This window comes from Petaurus breviceps, unplaced genomic scaffold (genome assembly GCF_028583685.1).
Source record: "Petaurus breviceps papuanus isolate PSGF00001 unplaced genomic scaffold, PetGlider_PUasm1.0 90762, whole genome shotgun sequence".
NCBI lineage: Eukaryota > Metazoa > Chordata > Mammalia > Diprotodontia > Petauridae > Petaurus > Petaurus breviceps.
In genome coordinates this window covers 4,163,792-4,182,513 of record NW_027187339.1, presented here as the reverse complement: position 1 = coordinate 4,182,513, position 18,722 = coordinate 4,163,792, and the positions used below count along the sequence as shown (strand labels likewise).

The following is an 18,722-nucleotide window of genomic DNA, read 5'->3' as shown; positions in this document are numbered from 1 at the left end:
AACTTAATGATGTTTATAGTTCTTTTCTCTACTCTCATATCAATTTCATAAAATCCAGAAATGGAAAATAGCCAACAAGCCTCCCTTCCTCAGTGAGCACATCATATTCTCTCTATGTCCATAGTAGACACTAGTGGCCACCTTGTGTATTGGAGAGGACCATGGTATGAGGGGAAGAGTGCTAGATTTAGAATCAGAGAACCTGGGCTGTAACAAGTTACTTTGCTTATCTCAACCTCAGTTTCCTCCTTTTTTTTAAGCAATTGGGGTTAAGTAACTTGCTCAAGGTTACATGGACAGTTATTTCTGGGTGTGCTGCTAAGTATCTGAGCCCAGATTTGATCCCCAGGTCATCCTGACACTGGGGCAGTTGCTCTTACTTGCTGTGCTACCTGGCCGCCCCAGTTTCCTCCTCTTTTAATTGAGAGTAGATAGTCCCTAAGTTCTCTTCTGGCTCCCAGTATATGGTTCTGTGATTCTAGTCTGGCATGTTCCTGAAATCCCAATGATTTACATCTGTCCACAGTATTTCCCTTTACATTTCTCATTTCATCAGTAGGATTCTTTCTAATATCACCTAGGTTTGCCACGCTGTCACTTCTTTTTTTCTCAGGTTACATCTTGCCTCCCTTCTTGGGATCCATTATGATATTTCAAAAAGAGTCTAGAGCCATTCAGTTGAGGGCATTTTTGGGGATGTTAACAAACTTGGCTTCCTCTTGAAACCTCTTGGTACTCTCTGTGTTAGAGAAGTATCAACAAACTGGTCAACAAAGAGAGATAAGTACCTTGTTAGAAATTCTGGTCCCACTGGACCACAGCCCCCTTACTGTACATGTCATGGATTCATTGACTTCACTGACAGACGTTAATTTCTATAAGAGATTTTATCTTGAATAGCTAATAATGTACCCATAGACAAAAATGACACTATTGATCTACTCCTACTCAGATGCATTGGACCAGTGTTTTGAGTTCTGTTTTGGTTCTTTAATAGAAGAGTTACCCATTTTTCTTTACTCAGACCCTCCTAAAATTCTGAGATTAGATGGTCAGAATTTAAGGACCAATTGTTTGGTTACGAATGTGGATCCTCTCTTTGCTCACCTGTTATCTCATTAAAACACATTCTTAAGATCTTAAAATGCACCCTCATTTTGTTGATATTTGCTTTCACCACCACTCTATTGAAGGCATCTTGACCCTCACTCTTACTTGTCTCAAGAACGCTTGGTACAAGCCATCTTTTGCAGGTTAGGCAACTATAACAAGACAAAGGCTCCTCTATCAGACCTTCTCAAGAAACAAAAGCTTCACGTAGACTGATGACCTAGAATATGATAATAATTTCTTGGGACTATAATTTTTAATAGTTTTCAAAAGATAAAGAATCTTCTGTGGAAATGTGTGTGTGTGCACGCAGATGCGTATGTATGCTGATGGAGAGGGTAGATATGTGTATTTTGGGAGCAACTCTTTCTTGAAGATGACCATCTTGGTGAATAATCATTCCACCGAAGTTTCCAACACCAACATCGGTAATAACAAAAACAGAAGATTTTCCAGGAAGGTGTTAGAAGAAAAAATCTGCAATCTCCAGTTTTAATTCAAAGTTCTGATTCTACTTCCTATTAAAGTTGGTTTGAAACATTTTAAACAATAGCACAACAAATACTAAGCATTAATTTCTTTTTTTTTTCCTTATTGTTTGGCAGTTAAGGATGAAGCCAAATCACGTTACCCCAAACGCGCATTTGAGCTCCAGAACGCAACATCAAAATTCCATCTTGTGGCCAAGCCAGGTGAAAGAGTAACAGGACCTGTCCCCAATGTTAATTAACAGTAAAGGGAGTCTGCTCCATTCAGCACCTTTTATCTTCTGAGTGCAGTTGAGCAAGGGAAATCTACCTCCTATCCACTGAAGCATGCATTCAGCTTGCCTAAAAAATACTGATACCATCCCCCAGTACTGGGGCTGGCCCAAGGTTACCATAGCTGCACCTTCTTGCTAGATGCCTAGACAATCAAAGCACTTTGCATGACTTTTACTCTGAGTGTTTTCAGTGTGAAAATGACATTACTAATGACCTGTTAAGTGTTTGCAGATGTGGGTTGCTCCAGATGTGGTGATTAATAATGTAATGGAGATAGCTAGTCAACTAATGTTTATGGGTGGTTTGTGTTTTATCATCTTCTGGGTTTTATTTCCTTTGAATCCTTTCTCTTTCCAGCCAGCAGGACATAGCCTGCCCCTTTGGTCACCAGGCCACCATTTTCCTCACTCTTCTCAGGAAAAAAACGGGGAATAGGAGTGGGGAGTGTCTCCCAGGCTGGAGCTCAATTTAGGGTTCACAACACATTGACATTTGGGTTTTGCTGAAACTCTGAAAGTTTTGACAGATGCCCTAGCATATTCCAAGGGCCCATAAAGAGGGCTTGGTAAGCTGTCACAAGAGCAAGTATTTGTTAGCCTGGCTAAGGACAGAAAATGAAACAGAGTTCCACAAAAATTTAGCTTTAAAAAAATAATAATAAAAAATCTTTTTGAAATAAGCTAAGATTTCTGGCCAATGTTTCTGGAAGACATTGCCTTTCTCTTTCTTGAAAGGAGAATGCTGATGAAAAGTCAAGCAAAATGTTGTTACAGATGTTCAGTTCTGCATTAAGGCAGTTAGAATTACCACCACATCTTAAATCAATTCACAGAATGTTGTCTGGAGGTTATGTCATTGAAATAATGAATCCTCTTTACTCAAGTATAAGCAAACATGTTAAAACATCATTGTAACTTTAAATTAAACTCCAGTGTAAACCAGAGGATCTGAAGCCTCATTAGACTTGCCTGACATTTTTCGGGTAACGAGTCTTCTCCAACTGTAAAACTGTTAGATTCGGTGCCTATTAGACAAGTGAGCTCTGGGATGTTACAATAACGCATTAAGTGTTATACTTAGAGATGTGCAAAAACAAGCTCTTGAATTTTATGAGGACTTGGAGGCTGGATGGAGTTCAGGTCCTATAAAAATTCCAGGTTGGATTCCTGAACTTGTTTGCAAATTCGAGAAACTGGGAAAAAGCAGCCTTACTTAATATGACTGCCTCTGAATATGGTTCCCAAAGTGTGAAGGTGAATTAAAAACAGGGGCAGATGATAATTAGCCAAAACAGCAGGTTAAATATGGGTCTCTAAAGTTGGGTTGTCATAGTATAGTAGCCCATTATTTCAATCCATTTGTCTTTCAAGAGAGTAAGTAAATTTAAGACTCCTTTTTAATTCAATTTTTATTCCTCTCATGTAGACACAAGAGCCATGAAATGAAAATTATATTTTATAGCTTAACTAAAAGTTTTCCTAGATCCACTTTCTTTAAATATGCAGGAAATTGATAGAATCCATATAAAGGATAATAATTAAATATGGTTTATATCCTACTTACGAAGAAGAAGTTATCGCTGCTTCTCTTGTGTGATCCAAGCCATATGTAATGGTCTTCATTACACAATGTCCATATATTTAAGCTGAAGACATTTCCCCTCTTCTCTTTGGGGAACAAATCTGAATTTCCAGGCTGTGAGTGTCGAAGGAAACCTTTGAACACAGGTTTCAGTTAAGAGAACAAATCCCAGTTTAAATGCAATATGATTATGATGGATGATCTTTCCTAGTTGCAATGAAAATAAATGGCTCCCTTGCTTAGAGTGAGGTTCAGCTCTACCACCAAAATGAGGTGTCTCTCTGGAGCTGGGTAACAGGTTTTAACTTGTGAGCCTGGTAGCTAAAAAGTACTGCAGGTAAATACAGAGAGTGACAGGGTAAAAACGTGATGGGCACTTAAGGAAAGAGGAAGATTATTTATTGTAGACACAATGCAAAGGGGAAAACCAGAATCAAACAACAGAAACAAAAAGGAATGCCAAGGATGATGACAGCTATTATGAGTCTTAACTAATAAAGACTCTAGAATTGTCCCAAATAGTTGTAACATCTGGTAGACTTGGAAAAAAGCTAATGGTGCTAGACTGTGTTAGATGAAAGGCCTTCCTTGGACTGACCCTTAACATCTGAAAACAGAAAACATAAGTCATTCTAACCAGGAGGAAAATAATAGTAGCAGCAGTAGCAATAACAACACTCCTTCTTCCTCACTCCTCTTTTTGTTTTTTTTTTTTAATTTTTGCTCTTAGCATTTTGCACAGCTCATTTAAAATGCTTTGGACACCAATGGAATCATGGCAGTCAGTCTATAGTATAAATCAGACCTCGCATGTATGTAGATAATGGATTTTCCTTCCACCAATGAGACAGATTAAAACATGAACACACACACTTAAATACTCACACTCTTACTACGTGTCTTTCCCATTACTAACTCAGATTCACATTCTCTCATCCTTTGAAGGGAAGATTAATTCAGGTCAAGCTCCAAGTTCCTATTTACTTGCTCAGAGATGCATATCAACTGGAAGTGATTTTTTTCAATACCATTTATATAGCTTGTATTTATTTCCTTTAATCTTCTAAATGTGTTTAGTCTCTGTGATTTGCTCTGAATACCCATTTCTGATAAGAGATATCTTACAAGCATCTTAGTTCTTGCTTGGAACACTGTGTGATTGATTGGGTTGGAAAGAGCATTTTTCAATTGAGGTGGGCATGGTCCTGAACAGAAGAACAGAGTGTGATAGGTTGGTTTGCATGGATTGGCATGGTTCTCCTCCCCTTCTCTGTTACTACCATCTTTGTTCTGCAAATCTTGCCACTGTCCTGCTTCTCTCTCTTGGATTTGTGAATCCTTGGAATTACAGAGATAGGCAAGCAGAAGAAGGGGGCATATGCAAAATGTCATACATTAGAGCTGAAGAGGAAATGGATTATTCAATTCATTTTTGGAGAAGTTTATTATTCTCTTATGATAAGTCCAATTTCATGGATTTTGTTTTATTTTTAGAGGTGATGAAATGCATGTTCAGATACGTTTTGTTCTTCCTGGATGCTCCTATTTTGCTGAGGTGTTTGTTTGTTTGTTTGTTGTTTTGTTTTTTTTCCAGATTTGCACCCAAGTAATCTGCATTAAACTTCTTTTAACATTATTACTACTACTCTCTTTCTTCTTAGCTTAAAGGTAACCACCATGTGCTATCGCCTTTAATTTTATTTCCTCCTCCTCTGTGTTACAGCCAACTATAGGAATTCAAGCATTCTCTTTTTCACTCTCGACATTACAGCTTTGGTCTGAATTGTAAGGGTGGAAAGACAAAAACTAGGATTTTACAGCTTATGCCCCTTGGTGATGGACGTAGTACACATCTGCTAATTACCAATCAAGCACCTAGCCTAGAAAGAAGCTTGATGAATGCTAATACCACTACAAAGCTTATTAGAGTATGGCTTGGCTTGGGGCAAAAGCAACAGAGTATACTATGGTGTTTGTAAGGTATATTGTACACTGCTTAGCAACCTACATCCTTTACTTTTTTCTCAGTGAGAAAATGGCCTTTGGTTTTGATTCACAAAGCCCCCACTAAAAGCATAATGGAGCTCAGTCAGTGGATACCTTCTGTTATACAGGTGGTCACTCCCACCCATCTCTCCAACTGCAACTCCAGTTATTTCATCACAGTCTGTTAGGACAAGACCTGTTCTCCCCAAGCCCCATGCCCACTCTTGCCCTCTTGGAAGGGTGGAGTGCCAGGGGAGGGAGTTGTGCTGGAGATGTAGGCACAATCGAATGCCAGTGTGTGTAATCCTGACTGATTAAAACATTGATTTATTAAGGCTTTCAATCCTGATTGCTCCTCAAAAACCATTGTCTGGCATGGCAGAAGCAAGAACCAGTTGAGGTGGTTCATGAGAAGGAATAGGCTGGCAGCTGTTATGTTGGTATTTCGAATATAACTTTGTCTTGTTAGCTTTAGTGGAACACACATTCTGTCATCCAGTAGCACCAAGGGTTGACCAAAATTAACTCCCAGAATACCGATTACTGGTGCCACATTCTTGTTTGCGTGGGCAGATCATTTTTAGGATTCATTTTTCTTTTGGCAAGGATTATTTCTAAACTGTTTTAGTTAGTTTGAACTGCTATGCTTAAAAATCCTATTATTTGAGAAGATTTTTTTCTTTATTCTTTCTTTTTTTCTCCCTCTTCCCTTTCCTTCCTTAGCTAGTCTCTTTGACTAACATATATGGTATTTTGTTGTTGAGTCGAAAAAGAGAACAGTGAATGACTGAGCCTTGAGTGAGTGTCCTTTGATATCTCGCCTATATTTCACAGTCTGCCCTCAAACTGTTCATAATCTCATGAGTTGCCTGTATTTCCAGTTGAAGATGAACAGCCATCAACGCTGTCACCCAAAAAAAAACAGCGGAATGGAGGAATGAGGAACTCACCCAACTCCTCACCTAAGTTGATGAGGTAAGGGACGGGAAGGGGGACAGCGGGCGGTTCTCTCTTCCAGCTTACTTCTCTCTCTCCTCCCTCAAGAGTCTTCCCTCCCCTCAAAAAATAGGGTTGGGGGATCGAGATCATTAGATGGATTCTTAAAGGCTGAAGTATTTATTCTGTCAGCTTGTCAGCAGTTAATGATAGAGCTGAAAAAAAATTCTGTCATGAAAAACAGTTTGAAAAGCTGTTTGAAAAATACATAGACTTTAAAGTCTTAGCTGTCACCCTGTCCTGTCTGTGTGTTGTTCTTAAACAGCCCTGGCACTAATGATAGCACGAACCAATCAGAGGAAATCGTGGGGTTACTTTGCCTCTGGCAGTTCTCCTTCTGCTAGAGTCCCTCCAAGGACTGTTTTCTGTACTTAAGGCCATATGTGAGATGTATCATCACAATCAAAAATGAACCTGAATATTACCTTCCTTTTATCCTGTCGATTGAAATCAAATTTCTGCTAATTGATTTTGACTGATAAAAAAGTCTAATAATCTGTGTACTTGCCAAAGCAAAGTTCAAAACTAATCTGGCTTCACTCAGGCTAAAAGCAATATTAATTATGAAATACAGGGATTTTTTAGATGAGAGCATCCATTAGGAGTTAAGGGTGAAACTATATTGGAACCAAATCTCTATTTTCCTCTTCTTAGACTGTCAGGTTTTTAGTCCTTAAGTTATCTTTGCAACTTTCCACCTCCTCCTACCCTCCTGACTAACGCAGGAGTTTATTTCCCCCAGCATGCAATGGTAACTATCATAAACCATCCAGGACAGCCCTTTGCCATCATTCCAATGGAACTCTCTAACGTTGATGGGAATCTATACTGTTGTTGCTTAGACTCTAGAGAAGATGATCTCATACTTCACCTACCAGCCTTCTAACTGTAAACTTCCTACTAATCAGACCTACCCTCCAGGTACCAACTACCATGGAACGGGAGTGATTTGCTGATCTGGGTAGCTCCCTATAAATGACTTTCATTATCACAATGAAACATACATCAGTCTTCTAGGTTTGTTTTTGTCTTGCATCCATCCACTTCTTTCCTCCCTTTGATTATTGATGTAGGTGAATAACTATTTTCCTCTTCAGATACTGCTTATATTGTCACTTTCAGTGGGCATCCATTCCTGCCTTCATTGTCTGTACTTATAGGTCCTGGTCAAAGGTACACTTCCTTTTTTTTTAAGCAATTGGGGTTAAATAACTTGCTCAAGGTTACACGGCCAGTTATTTCTGGGTGTGGTGCTAAGTATCTGAGCTTGGATTCGATCCCAGGTTATCCTGACTCTGGGGCTGGTGCTCTTACTCACTGAGCCACCTGGCCACCCCTCAAAGGTACACTTTCAAGATTACATATAATATTAGTTTTATAAATTATATATTGGCAGTGAGGTGGTACCCTAGTACATAGAGTACTGGACCTGGAATCAGGAAGACGTGAGTTCAAATCCAGCTTCAGACACGTACCAGATGTTTGATCCTGTACAACTCACTTAACTTCTGTTTCCTCAATATCTTCATCTCTAAAATGGGAAGGAAAACCTACCTCCAAGGTATTTTGTGAATAAAAAAAATGAGGGAACATTTGTAGAGCATTTTAAAGCAATGTATACATGTTAGCTGTCATCATTATTCTATATGTACATTATATATATATAATCTGTGTATGTATATATACTTGATAAAATGATCCTTTATTTACATAAATATGTATGTACACATTCACATTCACCTCTATTGAGTCCAAAGAAGTCACACAGATAGGTAGAGATATCAGAGAAAGGTGCATCCATCCAACTGTAGCCTTTATTTCCCCCGTTGACCATTGATTCCAGCTAAATGTTTTGTTAAAAGTTCTTTACCTTCCTGTTAGCTCAGGCTTGCTTGGATGACACTGATTTAAATGCTTGTTTACAGTTTATGAGAAGGAATAAAATGAACCAACTGCCAAGCTTCTCATTTTTATGATGCCAGTTGTCACGCTAGCATTCATCGCCAATTTACTCACCTTTGGGTAATCTCCTTATCCTGCACTAATAGTGTTATCCATTGGAAGTTGGAGGAGGGGGTGGTGGAGAACAGAGGGAGGACAGGAGCCCTCCTTCGCCTCAATTGGGAGGCACAAATAAATAAATAAATGCATACATAAATAAATAGAAAGCTGCAAATTCTGAAACCTTCGGAGCCAAATTCCCTGTCCCTGTTTGCTATGTAAAGTATGGCTCATTGCTTTGATCTTGAGTAATAATAATTCTGGGGAGTTATACTGTTTTCATATGCTTCAAAGCTGTGTCAAAGTTTTGCTGCTTAAGGGTGCTTCTTTATTCTGCTGGCTCTTGGGTACTGAGATGACAGGTCCTCTGTAAGAGGTGCAGGCTTTTTCAAGTCATAGCCTTCAGCAAAACATCAAATTACCAAATCCAGGGTAACACACTTCTGCACAAATGCCTTTCCTGTAGATATATTATACCATATATATTAAATACTTTAGTGTTACACGGTACATTTTATGTGCGATGGAAAGTGATGGTTTGAGGTAGCCTTGGGGGGGACTTTTTTTTTTCTTTCCACAAGCAGAAAAAGCTAGTGTATACCGTATCAAGTATGGTTTTTACAGGACTTTCTGCCCGAAGGCCTTTGTAAATAAGTAATGATCAACAGATTGGCTGTGGGTTTTTGAAAAGCATGCCTATGTCAGTTTGCATGATGGAGGAATATTTTCAAAGTGGATCCTGCTTTCATTGCCTGCCGAAGAGGGACTGAGGGAGAGTCAACATCCCAGGCTTGGGTTGTCTGCTCACTAGCACATTGGAATTGCTAAACATGGGTCAGGAATGGAGCAGAGAAGTCGCTCGGCTTCAGAGCCCTGATATTTCATGGTGGTGCTTTTGTCCAGCTGCCCCTCCTGCTGACTGTCTCTGCCAGCACCTGCCATCTTTCCCTGCCTCATAGATGACTGCGCAAACCCACGGTCACATAGAAAGCCTTCCCCCAAACCACAGGGAGATGACTTGGGAGCACTGAAGTTTGGTGTGGCAGAAAGGACACTGGATTTGGAATCAGGAAGGCAGGTTCAAATCTTGCCTCAGACAAACTAGTTTTTTGACCCTTGATTGTCTTTTCTTAGGTATTGTATGCAAAGATGTACCTTTCCACATTCTTTGAAATGTGAAGATGCAGATCTCTGTGTATCTTGGAATCTTTGGAATGTGGGTAACAGGCTTTGGAATCTACTAGGTTTCTTACTGTAAATCTCTTCCATTAGACATGTGACTCTCAGGGCCCTGTAACTTGGGCACACATTTCCAAAATCCCTATATACTCCCCTGCAGAGAACAAAGTGACCAATGGAACATTCATCTGGCCTCTGGAGCCTTCCTAACCTCTAGTCAAGTTTCCTTTCTTTCTGGAGGACATAGCACCCATAAGGCCTGTTCTCTGTGACCTGGACAATCCACAAAGGAGGAGAATGGCCTCTTTGAAGTGGATTTTTCAACCTTGACCTTGAATTCCTTGGATAGTGTTTAAACAGGGATCAATCATTCTAAAAATAGGTGAGATTTTAGAGGTCTATGGGAAGTGATAGGAAGATCTCATATGTAAGGCAAAAAGCACAGAATGGTATTGAACACTCCTTAATTTGTACTTCCTCAAATAGAGTATCCCCCTGTTCAAATGTTACTTCCAAATTGTTTACCAGGTAGTAAATTTTAATGGGCTTCCAACACATTGCCTGGTATTGCTTTTTTTTCTACACAAAGTTTGGTTGGGTTTCCCTTTTTTTGGTACAGATCTATGTTTTCACTGTAAGTAGTCCTAGTGTGGAAACCCCTTTTGTTTATGCAGAACAGCAATCAATCTCTAACTTATAGTCTTAAAGAGTTCCTTGGGAACTAAGAGGTTAGGTTATTTATCCATAGTCACACCACAGTATGTATCAGAGGCAAGACTTGACTCCAAATCTTTCTGACTCTGAGGCCAGCCATATTTCTTCTATGCCACACTGCTTCTCAGATATATTTTATGTATAGAGATCCTGACATATTATATCTTTCCATTATACTAACAGAAAATTACCTTGAACCATGCTTGAGTAAGATGATGAGTTTGGGGTGCCATGCCACCTGACATGACTTGGAATGGGGATGAGATCATCACAGCTCCCTTTCATTTCATAGGTGCATTTAGCTTATATTCAAGAGGCCTATTTTATCATTTTCCTTTTAACTTGAGACCAGAAGAATCACGTTCATGGTACAATGAACCACAGAGTTCCTATTTCCTAGTCCTCACTCGCCATGGAGCATGTTGCCCCCTTTAGGGCCAGAGGCAGGATTGTCTCTGTCTAATTGTCATCTTCTAGAGTGTAGGAAGGTTTGCTTAGCCCAGGCTGGATAGCATCATATTGATAAATATCTCAGTTATGGGATATAAATAAATAAAGTTCTCCTAAATATAGGAGAAGATAATAATGCCCAGTGTAGAATCAGTACAAGTTGCTAGCTAGAATAGCTGCATCTCTGTGTTTACACTTACAAAGAGCACTCAGTGGGTCACCTTAATAGATCATCTAGTTTATCTCTTTATTTTCATCTCAATGGGACCATCTGCTATTAATTGGAATCCATATTGTTGTTGATCAGACTCTAGAGAAGAAGATCCCATGATTCCTCCCACCACTAACTCATGGTTTGGTTATGGAAATAGGTCTATAGCAGAGATGGCCCACCCCATCCCAATGGAACCAAAACATTTTGTGGTTCAGAGCGTATCTTGGTTTTTCATAGAACACCAGCATAGGAATGTAAACTCCTTGAGGACAAGAATTCATTTTTTCTCTATCTTTGTATCCTCTCATGGCTCCTGGTATATAGTAGGTGATTAAAAATCTTTGTTGTATTGAATAGAAATGTTTGATTTCTTCCAAGAGACATTGCAGGGAACTTAGATCCCTGAGGTCACAGGACTGAATCCAAATCAAGAGTCCTCAAAAGTCATCCATGTCCCAGAGATATTTATAGGGGACTAGGAATTAGATTAGTATAATCCCACACCACATATTCTGGGGAGACACAGCTTAGGAAAAAGAAGATTGAGGGAGATATGATAGCTGTCTTCAAATACTACTATGTGGAAGAGATTAGACTTGTTCCGTTTGCCTCCAGAAAAAAGAACTAGACATAATACAGAGTTTTGCAAAAGAGAGGATTTAGGTTTAATATAAAGGATGGAAGAACCCCTCTCTACCAAATGGAGGAATCCTAAAGTGTTTTTGGAGTCAAGGAGTCAGTCCCCTCTTCCTAGACATCTCCAGACAAAGGGCAGATGATTATCCATTGCCTGTGTTGTAGAGAGGATCCTCATTGGGGAAATATTGGGATAAATGTCCACTGAGACCCCCCCCGAGATTCTGTGATTCCAAGGGGATGTGCACAAAGGGCCATTAATAAAGGTGAGTGGCAAGTGTGAGAATACGAAGTGAAAAACTTGAGGAGATCCAGATCACCAGCACCCAGAAAATTGTAGGTACTGTGTCCCTTCAGGGAAGAGGAAAAATGACATGAGGAGAAAACAGGCAGACAGGGAGACACAGGCTTCCCTACAGAGACACGAGGAAGAGAGAAAAAGATATGCTAAGGTCTCTCCAGATCATTAAAGGAAATAACCTCACCTGTTCATCATAATCGTGTCCTTTATTCGGACTTCTCTTTGCTCGAATGTCTCTGAGGACCAGGAGCAGCCAGCCGTGCCTGCCACACAAATAGAACTTGGGATGCCTGTGAAATAAAGAAGTGGCTAGCAAATAAAGTGGTGAAAAGTCCTGGACCTGTGCCAGCGAGTCACTTAAGAAAGTGTCGCAGGAGCCCAGAGTGCCACCCTCGGAACTTCAGCCACTGAGTGGAATGAAGGGAGAAGGCAGTGTCAGCCCAGCTAATTCAAGCCACCTCTTAATGCACAAACAAATGGAATGTGACAGGGCCCAAGGGGGCTGAAGAAGAAAGGAGTCGTTGGTCTCCCCCCACTCCAAAGAGAGGGGTGAACTTGACACAGGCCTCTAGACAAGTAGCATACTCAGCAAAAGGTCATTTTCTGTCCTCATTCATAGGAGCTTCATAGAGGCTGCTGGCAAAAACAGACCCATCCACACATGGGAGTGCACGCACCCGCACAAAGCTCCATCTGTGTCCGTGCAAATCCACACATCTCTGTTTACTCTTTCATTTGTATCTCAAGCATTCTCTTATTTCTAGTTAGTAACACCATAATCTAAAATATCCAATACAGTTGATTAACCAAAGTCCTATGCCAGAAAAATAAAGGAGGAAACCTCTATCTTTAATAAGTAAACAGGGGAGGAAGGGAGTAAGCATTTATATAGTGCCCAATATATGCCAGACACTGTGCTAAGCACTTATAAGTGTTATTTCATCATATATCATAGATTTTTCAAGCTGGAAAGATTCAAAAAGGTTTCCTAGTCCAATCACCTCCTTTTATAGTTGCAGAAACTGAGGCACAGAGAGATAAAGAGCCTTGCCCAAGATCACACACAATAGAGTCTTCGTTTAAACTCAGGAGCTCTGATTACAAATCAAATATTCTTTCCCCCACTCATTCTCATTTTGGAATGAAGGACTCAGAGGAGCTTTTCCTCCCATTAACTGAATGGGCGTAACCATCAAGCTTCATAGAACCCATTTGGCCAGCTATTTATAGAGAGACACATTTGGTCATTTTTTTTTTCTTTCCCCTGGACTTCTTGGCATTCTGAGGACAATGAACGGTATCCATACTGTCCTCTCTTTCACCCTATGGCCATCTCCCTTCCTCCTTTGTATGTACCAGGAAGAGCCTAGCCAGTCTTCTTTTGGACTCCTATGGAGTCTTCTTACAGATTCTATCATCTAATCATTAGAGCAAGAACTCAGAGCTGGAGGGAACCTCACAGATCATTTAGTCCGACCCCGTCATTTTACAGATGAACAAACTGAGACCAATAGAGGTTAAATGACTTCTCAAAATAATAAAGTTGAAAAACAATCCAAATTAAAGTCAGAGACGAGTCCTCCGATGCCAACCCACTATCTCTTCACAATAGCTCACTGCCTAGATTTGTGTTGGTTTTGAACACTTTACCTATTTTATAGAATTTGGCTCTGTTTGAAGCTTTTATTCAAGTTCATGTTTGATTGTTTCTAATTTACAGATGAGGAAATTGAGGTTTGGAGAAATTAGTTACCTTGCCTGAGGATTATATTGTGAGTGCCAAAGGAGAGTATCACGAGTACTCGCAAAGCTTCAGTGGATGCTTGAGCTCACTCATGTAGATATTCACTCCAATGAGGGGATAGCATCGTCTCTGAGCCTTCTCATCTCATACGAACTCTTGACTGTATTATATGTAAGCATGGCCATCAGATAAATATTAGAGTATAACATTTCCCTGGGAAATTAGTGAGAAACTCAAAATGAGCTTTCAGAGAGACAGAGAGAGAGAGAGACAGAGAGAGAGAGAGACAGACAGACAGACAGACAGACAGAGACAGACAGACAGACAGACAGAGAGACAGAGAGAAGGTTCCTCTTCATTGGAGTTCTTCAAGCCGTGGCTGGATGACCTATCACATATGTTAGAGGGAGTTTTGAGTTAAACTAGATGGTCAGTGAGGTCCCTTTGTTGTTGAGTAATTTTGATTAGGTTCAACTCTTTGTGACCCCATTTGGAGTTTTCTTGGAAAGAATACTGGAGTGGTTTGCCATTTCCTTCTCCAGCTCATTTTATAGATGAGGAATTGAGGCAAACAAGGTTAAGTGACTTGTCCAGGGTCATACGGCTAGGAAATATCTGAAGGTGAATTTGAACTCATGAAGATGAGTCTTCCTGATTCCAAGCCCAATGCTCTATACACTGTGCTACCTAGCTGCCTAGTGAAATTCCTTACAATTCTCAAATTCTGAGATTTTATGATTAAATCTGCCATCCAATGATGATAATGCTATATGCTGTTTCCCCCACCAAGATTTTATGATTCTTTTCACTTCCTAAGTACTTAAAGAATTGACACCTAAATTGTTTCATTTCTAACTTGGAAAAGGAATATGTGTCAGGGAAGAGTGAAAAAAAATCCTCTTAGGTTCATTAAAATAAGTATTGAACTTTTTAAGAACTAACATCTAACAAGAAATGGATATAAATTTGTTTTTTTTCCTCTAAGATCACATGCTTGTTTTCCTTGCTGCAAATTGACTTCCATCTGTCCTCTGTATTATTTTCCTATTAATGAAAGTAAAGGAAATAGAGGTAAGAGAGAGAAACAGAGACACAGAGACAGACAGGGAGAGAGACAGAGACAGACAGGGAGAGAGTCAGAGACAGAGAGGGAGAGAGAGAGACAGAGAGAGAGAGAGAGAGAGAGAGCACCATTAACATAACACACACATGTGAATGATTCTCTTTAGACCTTTATGTTACCCATTCAACCCACAGAGGGTCCCCACTGCATGAATAAGCTGTGCCATCATCACCAAACCCAACAACAGCCTTTGTGTCTCTCCCCAACATGCCAGTGTCGCCGCTTGCCCAGGACAAGCCATCACTCCATCCTGGCGAAGCTTTATAGAGATCAGTCAAAGCATTCAGGGAAGATTGAAGTGACAGGGGCCCACTGAGCAAATAGTCAAACATACAGCGCATCATGAAATATTCAGCTCTGACATAGGAGCCCTAAATGCTTTCTCAATTAAGAGCACCTATCCTGGCAGCCAGCAAACAGTAGTGTTGTGTTCTCTGCACTGGTTTGTCACAGGGAGTGGGACCAGACACATTCTAGGCGGTTTTGACAGGTTGCTTTGCTTTCAGGAATGTCCCCACCTCTCCGTATTCCTGTGTGCCTGAACAGATGTCCCCAGTTTGTCTCTAGGTGTTCTGCCAGTCACCAGGGCAGAAGCTGGGTGTGTCCAGTACTTTACAACTAAGGCAAGAGAGCAGGTTTCCTTGACCTGAACATTTCTTGACCCTGGAAAGGGAAACCTCCCATTTCTTAAAGAATTGATGAGACTTTGACAAAAAGCTAATGATTGTTTATGGTATGGTCCTGAATACCCCTAATAGTTCCAGGAAAGAAGAGGGCCTGATGCCTAAGCCTTATGACCAGATGCCTCATGTCTCCCGCCTAGAAATCATTTCTCTTTGGTCCCTGTAAGCAACATCTCCAACCCAAAAGAGAGGTAGTTTGGCAGAGGTAGGTAGTGACTTTTCAGATTATTTTAAATGAGGGCCAAAAAAATCAAGGTGATCACAGATTTGAAGCTGGAAAAGGCTTCAGAGTCCATATATGGTCCAGCCACTCCCTCCCTCTCCTCCCTTTTTACAGATGAGGGCAAATGAGGTCCAGAGAGGTTAGGGTACTTACCCAAGGCCATGCACAAATAGGGAGTGTAAAGGTCAAGATCTGAAGCCAAGTCTTATGTTTTGATGCCAGTGTTTTTTGTCCATTGTATTATGTTTAACAGGAGGAATGAGTAATAAAAAAATTCAGACTTTGCATTTTATGATATTCTTTATCAGTGGTTTAAAAAAAGAATCCCAAACCTTCTACCTCTGTTGAAAGTCCCCAAGTCCAATATGAAAACCTCCGAAGCAGACTATGTTGGGAGTTGCAGCACATGCCTGTGAGGGAAGCAGCGCTCTTTAAAATCTAATGCAGCCTTCCTCACAGCAGGTTGGCTGGAAGAGGGATTTCTGGTTTTGCTCTAGGCTGTTGTCTTAGAGGCAGGCTTTGTGGTTTTGCCTCTACAGAGTGGCATTTAGTTTCCTTGCTGAGATTAATTGATGGTAAGTGGCATTTGTTGCTCTATGAAAGCAAGAAACAATGATATTTTATTCTTTATTTGAAGTCAGGCAGGAATAATTTCTAGCTGAGGACCTTGGAGGTGTTATCTGGGACTTAAGGAACGGATATGTGAAAATTTTAGCATACCAGGTTTTCTCTATTGAAAAGAAAAGAAAAAAAAGAAAAGGGGGAAAGGCATCTATTGTTAAAGCAGAGTAAAGGTTTTAGTGCCTTCACATATGAGGGACATCACAAACAATGATTATCGACTCTATCTTCAGCTCATGTATTAGCAAAGTCCTTTGTGACAGTTTTCTATGGATGAGTCCCATAATGGCCCAATGGGCTGATGGAATGTATATGCCATATAATAATGTTCCAGTTGGAGATTGGGTCTTGGGAGTATCATAATAGACAAAGAGGCAGAGCCAGAGTCTAGGTATCCATTCTTTTGTCTACTCTCCTTTATCTGGTTTAAAGATAAGACTAATTTAACATTTGGTTTGGCCTGGGGAAGGGCAGGAAAGAGGATGAAATAGAAGGCCCCTTCCCATCAAATGCAGTGTTATGTTTCCTCAAGAATACCAGTTTTGGTGCATGGTTTATCTGGTTTGACTGTCTACATTGGTCAAAGTAATTTGATGCTTACAAGGTCACCATTTCACTTGATCCAATGTGGCAATAGTTGGTCATCCTTAAATTTGTATATGCATTTAATGCATGATGTAAATCCCCCTTGTGAAAAACTAATCAATTGTGTTTGGGGGCCTGGGAATAAATTGGAAGATATCTAGAAATATCCTAGGTATGGAACTTGCTCAGCCAAAACTGTGAGCAAGATGCTTTTTTCCCTCAAATGAACAGGCAGAACCCCAAAGCACCGCAAGAGCAATTAATTACATTAATTAAGGAATAGCTGCTAAGTTATACCACCTTTATTTCAAGGTGGAAGGAAGATTCAGCAGGATCTCCTCCAGCTCATAAAATCCCTATTGCCTGAGAAATAAAGTACTATACAGTATCTAAGTAGTTAGTAACAAATGAGCCTTGAATTAATTATAGCACATTTCAGGGGAGTTTGGGATTGCTTTGTGAGTCAAGAAAATACATCAAGTAAGTCGTGAAAGACAATATATAGTATCGGTCCTTGGTTCCAAATAACTGGTCTGTGAGGAGCTGTCGTTGAGAGTTTTAACAGTGGTTTTGGTTGTTGTTTTGTAAACTAATGATATCAGAAGGCAGTTCCTTTCCCACTTCTAACAAACTGCCCTTTTCCCCTATTGGGCCTTCTATTACTATAGCAACATTGACTGGTGCTCACAATGGCAAGTGTTCAGCCGTGTTCTCACAAATATAAACTATTCTTTGGGAACCTTCAAAATCTCAATGTAGCAGCATTCAAAACTGTAAATAACATGTCCTTTCGTTCCCACTTACCCTGGAAGGCTTTCTGCAGGCAACACCAACTCCCGGCACTTAAAATTAAGAACGTGAGATTGTTTGTTGTGGCTCGAGCCACCACATTTTAGTTGCAAAGTAATTATAGCTTCTGCCCATTGCTGTGATGAATCGCCATCATTTTCTACAGAAGTCCATTCAGCCAAGTGAGCCCACTGAATCTGGGAGCAGGCCTAGCCCTGGGCAAAATCATTAAGTCAGTAGAGCTCAACATGGCTTTTTCCTCCTTGCCCCCTGGGAACACAGACACTTTTATAGTGACATCCCATCCTGGTCTTATATTGCCCCCAACCCCCTTTCAGGCCCGTCAAAACTTTCTCATCTCATGGTGTATTTTTAAAAGTTTTTTTTTTCCTAAATTTTCTGATATAGGCACCTATGTCAGAATCAGCCAGGTGGTACAGTGGATAGAGTACTGGACCTAGTGTTAGGAAGACCTCAGTTCAAATCCCACCGTAGACATTTCCGAGGGGTAGGATTCTGGGCAAGTCACTTAATTTCATCAGTTGTAAAAAAGGGGACAATAATATCCCCAAGGCATATAATGCTAGGAGAAGTCATAGAAGCTTTGTGAGAAAGATAGCAAGCTGAAACACTAGACTTAGAATCATAAAGCTAGTCAGGATCTCAGTTTAGTCCAAGTGGTTAAGTGACTTCCCTAGGGTCACGCAGCTAAGATGTATCTGAGACAGATGTGTAAACTGAGGCCCAGGTAACTTGCCCAAGGTAAAACGTATCACAGGTGGGATGGTCAAGGACAAAGCAACAAGCATTTATTAAGTCCTTCCTATATGCCCAGAACTGTGGTAATTGAAACTCAGCATCCTCTGATTAGAGATCAAGTGTTCTTTCAACTGAACCAGGAACAAACCTGGAATTCATTGGTTCAAACATTCATGTATTCATTCCTTCAATCAATCATGCATCCATTCATTCAATCATTCATTTAGTCAGCATTTATCAAGTGACGATTATATGTAAGCACA

At 40.3% G+C, this 18,722-nt stretch overlaps 1 protein-coding gene across 7 annotated transcripts in view; it reads left to right on the top strand.

Moving 5' to 3' along the window:
- KCNMA1 (potassium calcium-activated channel subfamily M alpha 1) overlaps window positions 1-18,722 on the top strand; it is a 917,791-nt gene that overhangs the window by 804,569 nt on the left and 94,500 nt on the right. For 5 of the 7 annotated variants that reach the window (XM_069068323.1, XM_069068322.1, XM_069068324.1 and 2 more), the window contains exon 19: window positions 6,323-6,416. In XM_069068323.1, coding sequence (XP_068924424.1) covers window positions 6,323-6,416 — 94 coding nt within the window. Of the gene's footprint in view, window positions 1-1,715; window positions 1,803-6,322; window positions 6,417-18,722 lie in introns of all 7 variants that reach the window. The other 2 variants (XM_069068316.1, XM_069068317.1) reach the window with 1 other exon arrangement.